Below are 13,462 nucleotides of genomic sequence, written 5' to 3' on the forward strand. Positions count from 1 at the left end.
CACCATATAGCCCTGACCTTGCACCATCAGACTACCATTCATTTCGATCTTTGCAGAACTCCTTAAATGGTAAAACTTTTGGCAATGATGAGGCTACAAAATCGCACTTGCTTCAGTTTTTTCAGATAAAGGCCAGAAGTACTATGAGCGTGGAATACTAAATTTGCCAGGAAGATGGCAAAAGGTTATCGAACAAAATGGCAATTATATATTTGATTAAAGTTCATTCTAAGTTTTATTAAAAATGCATTTACTTTCTTTTAAAAAATCCGCAATTACTTTTTGGGCAACCCAATACATCACAATTTGAGTGTTGGGAGAAATTCGAAAACAAAACAAGAGACGGCGAATCATCGTTCACCATGACAAAGTGAGCTCTTACATATCGGCTCAAACCGCCGTACTGCCCTGACTTGGCATCCAATGAATTTGTTTATTATCGCAAATTAAGATGAAAATGGGTGATCAATGATTTATGTAGCCAGAAAATCCCGATATGGTCAAAAACGAAATGTCTTCAAGATCGTCAACCAGGCCATTTGAACATAAACCTCATTGACCTTCGGCTTGAACGAAAATGCTAGTGTGATCTCAATTCACGATTTCAGCACAGGTCTATGGTGTTTTAAGTCATCGTCGATGTTACAGTTTATATTAGATTCGAACGACCCAAATTCATTCAAGGTTTTTTTCTATCTGTCTATAAAAAGCTCTCTTACTTGTAAGGCTAGACTCTTGAAATTGTGCACAAATTGTATCATAGTAAACGGGTTAAACAGGTCGGAACAAGCAGATGCATAAAATGTTCTTCTCAATCTGTGTACCCTACACCACATTGTGCACTTGCAATGGTAGTACAGAGATAAACTAAATCCATTGATAAGTATATCAATTGACTAAAACTTTTCCCTTCGTTACCTGGTTTAAAATGCATTCGCTACTTGAAAATTTTTATTCTAAACCTCTGTTTATGCCAATGATATAATCTATTACAATTTTGCCCAATTATTTCTTTCTTACCTCTAAGTTTACTAACTATAAGTTGACAGGTAACTTCTTTTGCTTTCGTTAAGTTAGCCAACATACAAAATCATATGTTAGATGATAAGCCATTATTAAAATAAACTCCCACTTTGAATTTACCAACGAAACGAACCACATCGGAAAGGTGTCTTAAGTCTTGTTTGATGTTTTCCAGTTCATAATTCTAAAGACAACCAAGGTACATTCAGCCTACACGCAAACATTTTTTGGTCCTTCGAACCGGATTTCTATACGCATTGGTACCGGGTTGCATAAGTCTGATTCCTAAAGACATCATCACTTCTTACGTCCATCGCTAAGGAATATCTCCCACATTCCAGATTGTCCCAGAAAAGGGAACGAGTGATATTGTCCATACACTTCGATTTGTTTTTCTCATTCCCTCTCATATAAAAAATATTTCAACTCATCGGATTCATCAGATCCCACGCAAAATAAGTAATCGTTTTTATTTCGTAGTTCCCTTCGATTGTGTAAAAAATCGATAACATTATTGACAAATGTAAATAGAAATATAGATGAAAGAATTTTTGCTACATAAACAAATCCATATATTTCCATGAAGATCTACTTACAGCGTTTAATAAAATATAATACAACAATTTAAAACCTTTGAGCGAAGTGAATTTGGGCTCATAAGTTCTATTATAGAAAGTTGAATTGGTCTGCGCATTGAAAGTTCGCATGACTGCGATATATTAGGGTGGACCCTTTTCCATTTAATTTAATACAATTCCGAAATTAAAATCCCGCATGATTTACAATATTTTTTCTTTGTAATGAAAATTTTTAATCTGCAAATTGCAAGTGTATACAAACTGGAGAAAGTGAATAAATAAATAAAAGTAAAATAGATGATTAAATTTCCACATTAAAACTATTTTTTTGAAAAAATTTTAAAAAGACAACGTTTCCATCCTTTTTCAAAAAAAAAAAAACCACAATCAGAAAGCACTCCATATAAAATTCTTTTGTGAATTTTTATTGCGAATTTACTTTGGAAAATAGAGAAGTCTACACATTTTTTTCACAAAACGCTTTTCCAAAAAATAATTAGGTTTTTTTTCATTCGTATTTTTCTTTTACCTAAATTTGTTTCCTGTTTTTCATTTTGCAAAGAAAGGGAAACACAAGATAATCAGGAATTCCACACCCATTTCAATCACGTTGTACAAATAGCTTCTTTCCCATTAGAAATTCGAAGAAGCCTATTTCGAAGCCTGATTTCATATATTAGGAATTTGCCTTATATATCTACAGCTTAACGATATTTAAGTCTTTTCTTCTCGTGGTTTCTCATTCAATTAATACTCTTAAATTCCAACATTCATCATGAGCTCCTTAGAACGATTCATCCGGGCTAATGATAAGCTAGTTAATTTCGAACAGGGATTAACTGAGGCAAATATTTCCGAATCATCTATTTTCGCTCTAGAGATACACCGCGATGAGCTTAAATCAATTTGGGCAACTGTCAAAAGCCTTTATGACAAATGTATAGATCATTTCGACAGTCAGAGCAAAAAGCCATCCGGAGAAGCCAATGATGATGGGAATAACTCCCCTGAATCAGATTCTGATAGCGAAGGCTCTGACCTAGACAGCATAAATGCAAGATTTCACGCTTCTTATGAAACCTACGTCAGAATTGTTTCAAAACTTAGTGCCCATATTCATAGACGAACAAATGTAACTCCCACTCAGCAAGCATCCGTCCAGCCTTCTAATTTTCACCTTCCAGCTTGCGATACGGAATCTTTCCGTGGAGATTACCAATCCTGGCCTTCGTTTCGAGACATGTTCTCTGCCATATACGTGAATAACTCCAGTCTTTCCAAGGTTCAAAAATTGTTTCATTTGAGGAAGAAGACAGAGGGAGAGGCACATGACATTGTCAAAAAATGTCCCCTGACAAACAACGGCTTTGACATCGCATGGTCGAATCTTAAAGATAGATTCGAAAACAAAAGAATGTTAGTCCATAGTCAGCTTCGAATTCTATTTAATTTGTCCACGATTACTACGGAGTCAAGTGAAGATATTAAATGCCTTCAACGCGACATCAACTCCTGCATTTCGTCCTTGAAATTATATGATATTGACGTCTCAAGCTGGGACGCAATTTTTGTTTTTGTCTGCTCTACGAAACTTCCTCGTGTTACTCTTTCTCTGTGGGAGCAATCCATTAAAAACAAGAAAGATATTTCAAAATGGACAGATTTAGATTCGTTTTTGTCAAGCAGATACCAGACGTTGGAGACAATTTGTGAAATAAACGGTCCCTTCAATGCAGATAAGACGAATTCAAGCTGTAAGAAACAGGCAACGCCCTTGAATAAGAAAATTAATAGCAACCATGCGAAGGTTTCTCCCCCCACTTCAAATCCACCATGCAATTTATGTGCAAATGAGCCTCATACAATCCGCAAATGCCCTAAGTTTCTTAACATGAAAATAGATGATAGACAATCTTGTATCCGAAGATTGAATTTATGTCTCAATTGTTTCGCAAAAGCCCATAGCGTAAAGGACTGCAAAAGTCCTCACAACTGCTACTCGTGTGGAAAGAGGCATAATACTCTCCTGCATCGTGACGTTAAGCCTGTTCACGATACGAATCCTGCCTCAAGTCACTCCCAAATTCAAAATTCTGAACTCCAACAGATACAGTCCACAATCCCCCAATCTTCCGTTCATCACGCAAGCCTCGAACGGGTATCTTTCCCGCCTTTTTCGTCCTCTGCAAGTAACATCCAATCATGTTTCGCAGCACATTCTCAAAATGTTCTTCTCGGCACTGCGCTGGTTGAAATCAGTCATCTCGGACTGAAATATTTTGTGAGAGCCCTGATAGACTCAGGTTCACAAGGAACGTTCATATCTGAACGTGTCTTCAATATCCTCAAACTGCCTTTCCATCCAATCGAGGCCGACATTGCGGGTCTCAATGGTGTCACGTCAGCAAAATCCAGAAAAATGGCAACATTTTCTATAAGCCCTCGTTTTGACTCCGACTTGCATGTCAATGTAACAGCTTTGGTCGTGCCGCAACTTTCAGGAGATCTTCCAACAAGTTCCATTAATCCTTCGGTTCTTGTAGAATTTCCGAACATTCGGCTTGCTGATCCAAAGTTTCTTGAAAGTAGCCGAATCGATCTGCTTATTGGCGCGGACATATTCAATAATATTCTTTTGGACAATGTTCGTCGAAACATTTGCGACTCTCTTGTCGCTCAAGAGACAATATTCGGATGGATAATTACAGGACCTATCCGGAATAATCCTAAAGTATCATCCTATTCTACTATAGTTTCCTACTTTTCAGAAACGAATTTAGAAAAACAGCTAAAGCGTTTTTGGGAGGTGGAGGAAGTTCCGCAAAAGCCTCTACTCTCCGAATCCGATTCATTTTGCGAGAAATTATATTCGGAAACAACCAAACGTGACTCTGATGGGAGATATATAGTGTCTCTGCCGTTCAAGGAATCCTTTTCATATAACTCTCCACAGATAGGACGATCCAGGTCCATAGCTAGTGCTCAATTCTTGAGAAATGAGTCTCGACTATCCAAAAACATGTCGTTAAAAGACGAATATGATTCTGTCATCCAGGAATATTTAGACCTAGGCCATATGGCCAAGGTTCCTATTCCTGTTGAGGAAGAGTTTCCAAGGCACTATTACCTCCCCCACCATGCGGTGATAAAACCCGATAGAACCACTACCAAAGTCAGAGTGGTCTTCAATGCCTCATGTCCAACATCCTCGGGAACATCACTTAATGACATTCTCTATCCAGGCCCAGTACTTCAGAATGACTTGACTCTTCTTCTTTTGCGCTGGCGTCTCTATCGCTATGTTTTCAGTGCCGACATCGAAAAGATGTATCGGCAAATAAGGATTAATAAAGATCATTCTTGTTTCCAGAGAATTCTGTTTCGAACAAAGCCAAAGGAACAGATTCAAGATTTCGAACTGCAAACCGTAACCTTTGGTGTAAATGCAGCTCCATATTTGGCTATTAGAACTCTAATGCAGCTCGCAGAAGACTGCAGCAGTTTTTATCCTTTGGCAAGCCACATTATTCGAGACGACATGTACGTGGACGATGTTTTAACTGGTTGCCACGATCTCCAATTGGCTTTAAAGGCTAAAGATCAATTGATCTCAGCCCTTAATTCCGCATGTTTTCCACTTAGAAAATGGGCATCCAATTCTAAGGAGATTCTCCAGTCCTTACCCAAAGAGCACATCTTGAAGGAAGATTTCCTTCTTTTCGATGACAGCAGCCTAACCAAGACTTTAGGTGTGCGGTGGAATGCCATGTTAGATAAGTTCTTATTCGTAATTCAGGCAACGCCATGTAAGGAGAGTTACACGAAAAGAGAGGTGCTTTCCGAAATATCTAAGATTTTCGATCCAGCTGGATGGCTAGCACCCATAGTCGTCCTAGCGAAAATTCTTATGCGACATGTGTGGTTATCCAAGGTTGATTGGGATGAGAAAATTACTTCCAAATGTTTCCAAGATTGGAAAAATCTTCTAGATGACTTCTCAACTATCAACTCAATCCAAATCCCACGTTGGATTTCCTACGCACCCTCATTTCGTATCCAATTTCACGCATTTTGCGATGCATCGGAAAATGCATATGCAGCAGTCATTTACTCCCGTGTGGAGGATGAAAGCAGACATGTTTCTGTAAATTTGCTAACATCCAAATCCAGGGTAGCACCAGTCAAATGCCTTTCCATTCCTAAACTTGAACTCCTTGGGGCTACCTTGCTCGCAGAAGTTGTCGGGTCAGTAATTCCTTCAATGAATCTTCCAAGTTATGAAATATTCAAATGGACTGATTCAACTATTGTTTTGGCTTGGCTGCGAAAGCCCGCATGCAACTGGAAAACTTTTGTTGCAAACCGCGTATCCACCATAAGCAGCAAGGTAGGAATTGACAATTGGTTCCATGTTGATACCCTATTCAATCCAGCGGACTTAGCTAGCCGCGGAGTTTATCCCAAAGATTTAATTGAAAATAATCTCTGGTGGTGCGGACCTAAGTGGCTGTCCGAATCTCGAAACAGTTGGCCTATATCAGACGATATCATAGACGATACTGAATTGGAACAGAAAGCCCTACGAGTACATCTTGCTACCAACTCCGATAATCACGAAATTATAGGTCGCTTTTCTTCTTTTCATCGGGCTATTCGAGTCATTTGTTATATATTCCGATTCTTTCACAAGACTCATCCAAAGCACCGCGATTCAGTCACATTCGATTCTGTCGAGTTAAAGGTTACAGAAGTAAAGGCAGTTAGAAATAGATTAATAGTTCTAGCTCAAGCGGAAGGATTTCCAGAGGTGGTTGAAGCTTTACGACTAAAGAAAGCTGTCCCAAAGTCTTCTAACATTCTTAACTTAAATCCATTTCTGGATGAGAATGGAGTTATTCGCGCGTTTGGTCGACTCGCGTATTCGCCATCCCTTAGCTACGATGAACGTTATCCAATAATTCTCCCCTATAACTGCCATCTTAGTCGCCTTTTAGTCCAATTCACTCATATTCTTAGCATTCATGGTGGTAACCAGCAAGTACTTAACCTCATTCGAATGCAATTTTGGATTCCTAAATTAAAAAACCTCATCAAAACTATAATCCACCAGTGTAAGGTGTGTGTTTTACATAAGAAGAAAATTCAAACACAGCTCATGGCAGCTCTTCCCCCAACACGAACAACCTTAAAGCGCCCATTCCATAACACAGGCGTTGACTTTGCAGGTCCGTTCGACGTTAAGAGCTTTTCAGGTCGTGGTTCCAAAATTTCCAAAGGGTACGTTTGCGTTTTTGTGTGTCTTGCGACCAAAGCAATTCACCTGGAACCTACGTCCTCTTTATCCACCCCAGTGTTCCTCGCAGCTTTTCACCGATTTGTCTCCAGGCGTGGCTGTCCTCTTAATATATATTCCGACAACGGAACTAATTTCGTTGGTGCCTCAAGAGATATCGCTAGGGACTTCGTTGCAGCATCTAAATCCAATATTGTGTCCCAATTTATCCACCAAAACCTCTCGTGGCATTTCATTCCCCCAGGCGCACCCCATATGGGTGGCCTATGGGAAGCCGGGGTGAAAAGTTTTAAGACCCATTTGAAGAAAATTTCTGGCGGTTTCACCTACACCTTCGAAGAATTTTGTACTCTTCTGACAAAAATAGAAGCTTGTCTTAATTCGAGGCCTATTTCCACAATGTCAGAGGATTTCACTGACTTAAATCCGCTCACACCAGGACATTTTCTCATAGGAGGACCAATTTTGGCTCCTCCAGAGCCTAATTACGACACTCATCCTGAGTCTGTGGTTAATCGTTGGCAACGTGTCAAGGTCCTTCAGCAACATTTTTGCCAACGTTGGAAATCCGAGTATTTAAAGGAGCTCCATAAGAGGAACAAATGGAAAAATCCAGAAAAGAACGTAGAAATTGATTCCATTGTCGTTATCCGCGACGAAAATCTTCCACCAAACGAATGGCGAATTGGTCGAGTTACTCATGTTCATCCAGGAAAAGATAAGCGTGTACGAGTAGCCTCCGTTTACACATCAAAGGGTGTGATTACTCGTCCAATTACAAAACTCGTTCTACTTCCCACCCAATAGTTCCGTCCGACTCCTTTCCTTACCATATCATATACGATTCCTTTTCAATATCATTATCTTTGGCAATATTTCCATATTTTAAGAAACCTTTATTTTCAGAATGCCTAGAATTGTTCAAAACCGTTCTAGCACTCCTAACCGAGTCAGCCGTCAAAAACAACGACCCTTTCAGTGTCGAATCTGCAAAAAATTTCATCCACTAAGAATCTGTAGGAAATTTCTCTCAATGGGTGCCAATCAAAGAAAACAAGTTGTGGAAAAATATAAGTATTGTATCAATTGCTTGGCCCATAAGCACTCTCAGTCTGGATGTTTCTCAAATACAGGATGCCACATTTGCAGACGATCACATCACACTCTACTGCATCAAGAGTCAATAAAACGGGAATCGGAAGCAGTACGCGTTGTGACTTCAAGCGCTTTGCCACCACAAACAATTACCGTACTTCCCACTGCTCTGGTTAAGATAGTACACGATCGACGCCTATACCAAGTTCGAGCTCTAATTGACACAGGATGTGCAGTCAGCCGCGTAATAAAATCTACTCTCACTAAAATTGGCATCAAACCCATTCATGTCGAAGATACCTTAATGTGCCAACTAACCATTCGAGCTAACTCTGATCCTAAAGCTCGATTTTCAGCAAATTTTCGAGTTGACAATCGAATGTCAATGAAAACCCCATCACATTCATTACCTTCAACTTTCAAGGACAAATTTATAAATCTTATTCTTGCAGACCCCGCATTTTATGAAAGCGCACCAATTTCTATGGTTTTGGGCTCAGATGTCTACCCCAAAATAATCCTTGGGGGTGTTATGCCGAATCATGAAGGGATACCGATGGCTCAGAATTCAATTCTAGGATGGCTGGTTTCTGGAATTTGCTCGCCTTAAGATTAAAACAATATCTTTTACGCTAAGTATAATATTTTTATTTTTTTTGATTTTATTATCAATTTGTATTTCAAAATAGAATTTCAGAATTATTCTTGAATTGTATCTTAACATATTACATTAGACAAGTTCTTTTTTCAATTTATTTCGATGGTACCCATCAAGGGGCCCGGAATGTTTATGCCAATGATATAATCTATTACAATTTTGCCCAATTATTTCTTTCTTACCTCTAAGTTTACTAACTATAAGTTGACAGGTAACTTCTTTTGCTTTCGTTAAGTTAGCCAACATACAAAATCATATGTTAGATGATAAGCCATTATTAAAATAAACTCCCACTTTGAATTTACCAACGAAACGAACCACATCGGAAAGGTGTCTTAAGTCTTGTTTGATGTTTTCCAGTTCATAATTCTAAAGACAACCAAGGTACATTCAGCCTACACGCAAACAACCTCTTTATTTAACATTCAACACAAGCAGCCAAAATTTCCCCAATACACTTGTTTATGCCCAATTCATGGTTATTAAGCGAATTTCACTTCCAAAAATGCTGCCATCATCTTTTCTGAAGTTTTCTCGAGTATCATGGTGTGGCAAAAAATTAAACTTAAAGTTCAATGGAGTAGTGAGAAGAAAAGCATGCCGAAAAAAACACACAGAATTAAGACAAAGAGAGATAAATTTGTGGGATTTGTATCTTTTGGATGCAAAAAACACACCGTTGCGAAAAAGACCTTCAGTCAGAACATATGTTTCCATCATTGCACTGAGATGGCTGTGCGATGCGAATACTCTCCCGTGTGAGTTCGGTAAACGTGGTGTGTGTGTGTGTGGAACAGTTTGGGTTTCAAATGTAGATGTGGGTGTTGTTTTGTTACTTTCTCCCTCTCTCTGGGTCTCTCGGCCTCTCTTTGTTATTGCTCTCTGCAAGGAATGGCATGAAAATGAAACAACGACTACGTTTGAGATGTGTAGACCTCAGTGATTTCAGTGCTTAAGCAACATTAACAGGTTGAGGTGGCCCTTTCGCAGGCGATGGCAAGAATGTGTAACGTATCCACTCATATGGATGGGTATTTAAAGGCATTTATGACAAATAAAATGCTAAATCGAAATTGCCCAAATGCTCTTCATTTTTAACGTATTCCAATAAAATATGGTCGTTTAATTTAAAGCTTTGAGCTCTTAGCAAAATACACAGAAAATTTGGCCAAAAATCAATTGGAGTTGTTTTCATTTATGGCGACATGACAAGGGCTCCACTGGCGAGAATATGTATCCATTGTCATGGGACAATGGGTAGATGGCATGCAGCATCGTAGACCGCTTGATGGTGTTTTTTTCGGTTTTGTTCTTTTCTCTCATTCTTGCTACACTTTGGCCATTTGTGATGCCAAACACGTCGTCAGTTTTTATTGGTGTTACTTTATGGTTGATAAGAAGAAAGCAACTCTTAATAGCAACAGCCAGGACATGTGCGGCGAAGTGGGGGCAGAGTTCCTATAAGCCATCAAACATCACATCAATCGCAAAAGAACATTGTAAATTAAATTCATTGAGAAATAAAAAAGAAATGGAATTATTTTTGGATATTTTGTTATTATCCTTCTCAGGATGATGAGAAAGACAGGGGAAAAAAAGAAAGCCCCCAGCCGCCATTTCACTTCATTCAAAGGCTCCAACTCCAACAATAACAACAAGGGGAACACGTGTTTATTATTATCCGGCTATTCAGTCGCAAAGGAATCATGAACCATAAAAGGAGCAAAGGCTTTGTCGTTTCGACTTCATTTCGCGGCAGTGGGTATGATAATCGGAAACGAAGACATGGCAATTGTGATTGGTGGGTGGATGGGTGGTGCATGCCCTTGTGGGTGCCTGGGGATTTCTGTTACTTTGTTCAGGTGGCTGCCAAGCAACGCAGATTTGCAGGTCTTAGGGGCGGGCGGGGGATGTCTAAGCCTCAATTATTTTTGTTTAATTAATTTATTGCCATACCTTGGGGTTAGAGTCATCATTGATTTGCATTCCATGCTCATCAGCAGCATAGCATTTGGAATTTCAAGAGATTTGCGGTTTAATAATTTATAATTTGGCTATAAATATTTTGCAATTGCTTTGGTTTCTACTGCTGGTGATGATGATGATGCTGTCGTCGTTGTTTCTGTGGCATAATTTATTATAACTTGGTTTTGACATAGTGGAAACGGAAATTAAAGTTTTACTTAATGGAAGTTCTTAATAAAAATAAACCGCAAACTGTGATGGGAGTGCTCACTACAAACAGGGAAATGCGAAACACCAGAAATGGCGAATGATTTGTTTTCATGAAAAACTAAAACATAAAATTCTATGGCTTTCAAATTGGGTAAGGGATAATTTTAGAAATCGGTTATGTCATCGTCTATGGATGTTACGCACCTATTTTATCTTATTTAGCGAGGAGTTTGGAAAATGAATGCAGAAAATTACATGCTAAGTGTAGCCAACACAAGTTAAAAAAGGGTTTAAATGGGAGTTATTACTAAACAAGTGTGATAAATAAACCGTTTTTTTTATACCCTTCACCATGGGATGGGGGTTTACTTATTTCGTCATTCTGTTTGTAACACCTCGAAATATGCGTCTAAGACCCCTAAACGTATATATATTCTTGATCCCCTCGACGTTCTGAGTCGATCTAGCTATGTCCGTCCGTTCCTACGTCCGTCTGTTCCTACGTCCGTCCGTTCCTACGTCCATCTGTTCCTACGTCCATCCGTTCCTACGTCCGTCCGTTCCTACGTGCGTCCGTTCCTACGTGCGTCCGTTCCTACGTCCGTCCGTTCCTACGTCCGTCTGTTCCTACGTTCGTCCGTTCCTACGTCCGTCCATTGCTACGTCCGTCTGTCGAAAGGAGTAAAGGTAGGAGCTTGAAATTTTGCACAAATAGGTCGGTGTAGGTCGGTTGGGATTGTAAATGGGCCACAACGGTCCATGTTTTGGTATAGCTGCAATATAAACCGATCTTGGGTCTTGACTTCTTGGCTATACTTATCCGATTTGACTGAAATTTTGCACGTGGTGTTTTGGTATCACTTCCAACAAATGAGCTAAGTATGGTTCAAATCGGTTCATAACCTTGGGTTTCTAAAAATAAACCGATCTGAACAAAATACGATCTGTATATGGAAATCACGTTACAGTCTTTAAAAATAGAGATATTCAGCTGAAATTTTGCACAGATTCTGTTTTTGTCCATAAGTAGGTTCAGTTCGAAGATGGGATATATCGGACTATATATTGATATAAGCTCTATAAAGACCAATCCTCCGATTTAGGGTCTTAGGCCCATAAAAGCCGAAATTACTATCTGCTGATTTTGATTTTGCTGATTTTGCTGAAATTTGGGACAGTGAGTTGTGTTAGGCCCTTCGACATCTTTCTTTAATTTAGCCCTGATCCGTTCAGATTTGGATACAGCTGCCATATATACCGATCTTTCGATTTAGGGACTTGCGCCCATCAAAGGCGGAAATTTGGGACTGTGAGCTGTATTAGGCCCTTGAATATCATTTGTCGATTTTGCCCAAATCGGTTTAGATTTGGATATGGCTGCCATATAGAGCGATACTCGGATTTAGGGTCTTAGACCCACAAAAGCCCCATTTATTATCCGATTTTGCTGAAATTTGGGACAGTGAGTTGTGTTAGGCCCTTCGACATCTTTCTTTAATTTGGCCCTGATCCGTTCAGATCTGGATATAGCTGTCATATAGACCGATCTCTCGATTTAAGGTTTTGGGCCCATAAAAGGCTCATTTATTGTCCGATTTCCCCGAAATTTGGGACGGTGAGTTAAGTTAAGCCCCTTGACATACTTCTGAAATATGGCACAGATCGGTCCAGATTTAGATATAGCTGCCATATTGGCCGATCTCTTGTGTTAAGCTCTTCGACATTTTTCTGCAACCTGGCCCAAATCGGTCCAGATTTGGATGTAGCTGCCATGTACACCGATATCTCGATTTAAAGTCTTGGCCCCATAAAAGGCGCATTTATAATCCGATTTCACTGAAATTTGACACAGTGGCTTATGTTAGGCTTTTCGACATCCGTGTCGTATATGGTTAAGATCTGTTTATTTTTAGATATAGATACTTTAAAGATCAATATTTGGTTATACACAATTGAAAAATGACTTGTACTTACAAGTATTTGGTCCAAGTCGGAACATATTTCGATAAAGCTGCTATGGGGCATAAGGTATGTATTTTTCACCGGATTTTGATGAAAGGTGGTTTACATATATACCCGATGTGGTAGGTATCCAAACTTAACGCCTTTTTATTTGTCTTTTTTATATATAAAAATCAATTTGTGTTTGTTTGTTTGTGTGTTTCTTATAGACTCAAAAACGGCTGAATCGATTTCACAGAGGGTGCATAATGATCCAGTTGTGAAAATGGGGTATAAAATTTTTTGATATATGAAGGGGGCGGACCCTCTCCCTTACCATAATTTGCAGAAACGGTAGATCTCGAAAATTTTGTGTGATCTCTAATAACCTAAAAACAAAAATTTAGTTACCAAATTTCGGATGGGGTGCCTGGGGGCCGCCTAAGTATTCCCCCATCCTGTGGTGGAGGGTATAATAAATAAACAAATATTCAATTGCTCTAAATATTGGCTTATGCCAATTATGGTATATGAACTCCACCAATTTTGACTTGTTCACCTACATGCTTAAAAATAGTAACCCAAAGAAAACGGTAACGGCCCCAAACGACATAGGCTTATTATGTAACTTCATTTAAAAAGATTTTGGGCATCCCTTATAAAGAGATAAATTATTTGTATTGTTAGATGGATCTTAGT

General features: G+C 39.1%; 1 protein-coding gene across 1 annotated transcript; it reads left to right on the top strand.

Annotated features, from left to right (window-relative positions):
* Positions 1–2,376: 2,376 nt before the first annotated feature.
* LOC131995201 (uncharacterized) lies at positions 2,377–7,701 on the top strand. Its single transcript, XM_059363458.1, has 2 exons — positions 2,377–6,547; positions 7,139–7,701. Exons 1-2 carry the CDS (start codon positions 2,377–2,379, stop codon positions 7,699–7,701), a joined length of 4,734 nt encoding a protein of 1,577 aa, XP_059219441.1.
* Positions 7,702–13,462: the final 5,761 nt, after the last annotated feature.

Source organism: Stomoxys calcitrans, chromosome 2, assembly GCF_963082655.1.
Source record: "Stomoxys calcitrans chromosome 2, idStoCalc2.1, whole genome shotgun sequence".
Lineage (NCBI taxonomy): Eukaryota > Metazoa > Arthropoda > Insecta > Diptera > Muscidae > Stomoxys > Stomoxys calcitrans.

Bases quoted from the DNA above. Each gene is read 5' to 3' on its own strand.
- LOC131995201 (XM_059363458.1), top strand. From the start codon at position 2,377: ATGAGCTCCTTAGAACGATTCATCCGGGCTAATGATAAGCTAGTTAAT. The intron at 6,548-7,138 runs GTTATCCAATAA...TCATTCCCCCAG, and splicing joins ATCCCTTAGCTACGATGAAC to GCGCACCCCATATGGGTGGC.